The sequence below is a fragment of the Zea mays genome, chromosome 6 (genome assembly GCF_902167145.1).
Source record: "Zea mays cultivar B73 chromosome 6, Zm-B73-REFERENCE-NAM-5.0, whole genome shotgun sequence".
Lineage (NCBI taxonomy): Eukaryota > Viridiplantae > Streptophyta > Magnoliopsida > Poales > Poaceae > Zea > Zea mays.
In genome coordinates, this window is record NC_050101.1 from 159,908,974 (window position 1) to 159,912,226 (window position 3,253).

General features: G+C 57.3%; 1 protein-coding gene across 1 annotated transcript; it reads left to right on the forward strand.

Moving 5' to 3' along the window:
* Positions 1-606: 606 nt before the first annotated feature.
* Positions 607-2,475, forward strand: LOC100280222 (MYB transcription factor). Its single transcript, NM_001153152.1, is given in 2 exon segments — positions 607-1,251; positions 1,342-2,475. Coding segments are annotated over 2 exon segments (909 nt in total). The 5' UTR covers positions 607-799; the 3' UTR covers positions 1,799-2,475.
* The last annotated feature ends 778 nt before the right edge of the window (positions 2,476-3,253 follow it).

Here is a 3,253-nt window from a genome sequence, read left to right on the forward strand (position 1 = left end):
TTTGTGTCGTATTTATTTATAACATAAAATACTGTAGAATTAATAGAAGTCGTTACAGATTAAAATCAATCAAACATGCTATAAAAGAAGAGGGGCAAACTACTGAACTATGCAGCCAGGAAGTAGTAAGAAATGCACAGTACGGTATAGACATACAGGAATCCATAAATGTGCATAAATTATTTAGATTAAAGCGGCAGCAGCCGTGTCCAGCATTGAGACTTGAGAGAAGCGGCAAGCAAAGCAACGGCCAATAAAGAAAAGGGCAAAGGGTCCATCACGACGTCGCCCTGCGACCACACAGAAAGTATAACTCCTCCAGCCTGGACGGGGACGAACACGCTCTTGCAGTCGCGCACGGGGCAACGCCGAGCTTCCCGCTGCCTGCTCCGTGCGCTCTGCGCTCGCGGCCGCTGAGCCGGACAAACACAGCGAGCTTGAGCATAGTGGCGGGCGCGGAAGTGAGAATTCTTTTGTTTTTGGTTGGGAGGCCACAAGCTCCACCACGGGGCACGGGCCAATCGGCATCGTCGAAGGCGTTGCCTCGCCGCTTTCTTTAATGCTTAAGCGCTCCCGCGGTGGAGGACGAATCACCACCTCTGGCCACTTTGGCATCTGCCGATGCGTCCACTGCTCCCGGCCCCCCGCTGCATAAATACCTCCTCTCGCGGCCCATTCCCACCTCCCCCTCCTCGCCGCTCCGGGCTGACCAAGGGCTCGCCGCCTCCCGTGTCCTCCGACTCCGACAGGGAAAGGCGAAACCTTGGGTCGGCTCGCTAGTGGAGTGCAGGGTACGTTGATGACGGAGCTGTGGATGGAGGTGCTGCCGCCGCCCTACTTCGCGGGGCAGGCGGCGGGCGGGTGGTTCCTGCCGGACCGGCGGGCCGGGCCCGGGGCGTGGACGCTGGAGGAGAACAAGATGTTCGAGCGCGCGCTGGCGAGGGTCGACTGGGACGCGCCGGACCGGTGGGAGCGGGTGGCCGCGTTGCTGCCCGGCAGGACGGCGTCCGACGTCGCGGCCCACTACGACGACCTGGAGTGCGATGTCGGCTGCATCGAGGCAGGCTTCGTGCCCTTCCCCTGCTACGGCAGCGGCGGCGGCGCGTCGCAGTCCGCCGGGTTCACGTTCGACTGGGACGCCGGCGGGCTGGGCTTTAAGCGCTCCTGCTACGTGGTCGGCGGCGGCAAGCGCGAGCGCGGGCCGGACCAGGAGCGCAAGAAGGGCGTCCCCTGGACGGAGGAAGAGCACAAGTAAGCAGCCCCAACAGACGGAACTTTCGCGCTTTGATTGGTGAAATTTCCATGGCTGCTGATCTCCTCTGGTTGCCTTGCCTGCCGCAGGCAGTTCTTGATGGGCCTGAAGAAGTACGGGCGAGGGGACTGGAGGAACATCTCGCGCAACTTCGTGACGAGCCGGACGCCGACGCAGGTGGCCAGCCACGCGCAGAAGTACTTCATCCGCCTCAACTCCGGCGGCAAGGACAAGCGCCGCTCCAGCATCCACGACATCACCACCGTCAACCTCCCCGACGACGACGCGGGCGGCACCGCCTCCGCCTCGCCGCCCTCCGTGCTCACCTCCGCCTCCGCGCCCTCGTCCACCGGCGGCGGCGGCCCGGTCGTCTCCGAGCAGTTCGGCGTGCTCGTCGACAGCAAGCCCCCGGCGCCGCACCACCACTTCGTGCCGCACCCGTACGGCAACGTGAAGCTCGAGCCCGTCAGTTCCCACCACGGCGGGTTCCTGGACGACTCTGTCCTGATGCAGATGCACTGCGGGCAGCTGCAGCCTCTCGGATGACTGGTTGTTTGTGCAGCAACAATGGTAGAAAGAGGGAAATGCCTCTCGTCTCTTTGGCCAGTTACGAGGGGTGGAGGGTACCATACCGCTCTGTTGCGTTGCGCGTGTCTGTTGTTGGATTTCAATCAGGCAAATAACATTTGGGTACAGCACACATTCTTGTCAAGGGTGGATGGCTCATACAGACAGCTCCGAGCTCAGCGCAGCTCGCAGCCGAGCGCTAGCGTTCTGCTGCAGCTGAAGTCACTGAACTGAGCTCCCTCGCGTGTGTTCCAGAGACGGGAGGAAGAGGGTGAAAAAGAAAAAAAAAACACACACACACACACAGTAGAAGATATGGACAATGGGATCTCTGCATTTCGGCTATGCATGTGTATACATAAGCCCACGCCCGCTGTGAAATAATTTCCTACTGTGATTTGTTTCCTGTGTTATGGGAAGCACACTGCTAGATGTTGTGATTGATTACGCTAGCTAGCCCTTTCTTTGTAGTAGTGAGGTATTGGTCGGTTAACGTCATGTATTTCGACAGCGAGTAGCATCAGCAGCATGCTGTCTGGTGTCTTGTAATGGTTTTTTATCTTTATAAGCTGGGGATGTATTAGCCTCTGATTGACCCGCCCTTTTTTTAATTAAGTATTAATCGTGATGGTGATGAAAGGGTTGTAGTTTTCATCAGCTGTTTCGTGTCGCTTTTGACGCCATAAAACCATGATGCGGATGGATGTGGTTTTTGTGAGGCGGGTTCTATAGATTTTTGTAGATTGGTCAAGTCACAAGTCAGTCACTCTGTCTCTGCCGTGCAGTGCTAGAATCTAAGCTAGGAAAAGCTTATGATTGGCCTCTCTTTGGCCGAGAATCTGGTGTTAGTGGTCTCAAGGACTGTACTTTGCTGCTGGCCAAATGACAGCTTATCTGTGACTGCAGTTGTGTGAGACGCGAACTAATATACTACTGCTGCTAATCAGCTTTCCTTCCTCCCGGCCAATGGGACCACCAGAGCGCTAGAGAACCTGATTAGTTTAGCTGGGATGGAGGAGGTTGTACCTTCCTTGACGTTGGTGGAGGAGGCATGGCTGGCGCACAGGCAACAGTGGCGGGGAAGGAATGATTCGGAGGTCCACCAATGGCGGAGGCACAAGGCATCACATGCTCACAGGCTCCCCTGGCAAGGGCACCGCCGGCACCGAGCCCACACCACCGAAAGAACAACAGGCGGACCCGCGGGTGCACGCGCACGGTCGATGTCTTCTTCTGTTGCCGGATGCTCCTCGGCCCCAACTTGCTCGCAGATTCACTCGGAACGGCGTGGTTTCTCCAGGCCAGTGGTGAGAACCAAATGCCTCCAGGAGAGGGAAAGGGGGGCTCCCTGATTTGATGCGGAGAGGAACCCAACTTTTTGCTCGGTTCTGCAGGGCAAAAAAGAAAGAAAGAAAAAAGGTTGATTTGCTCGGA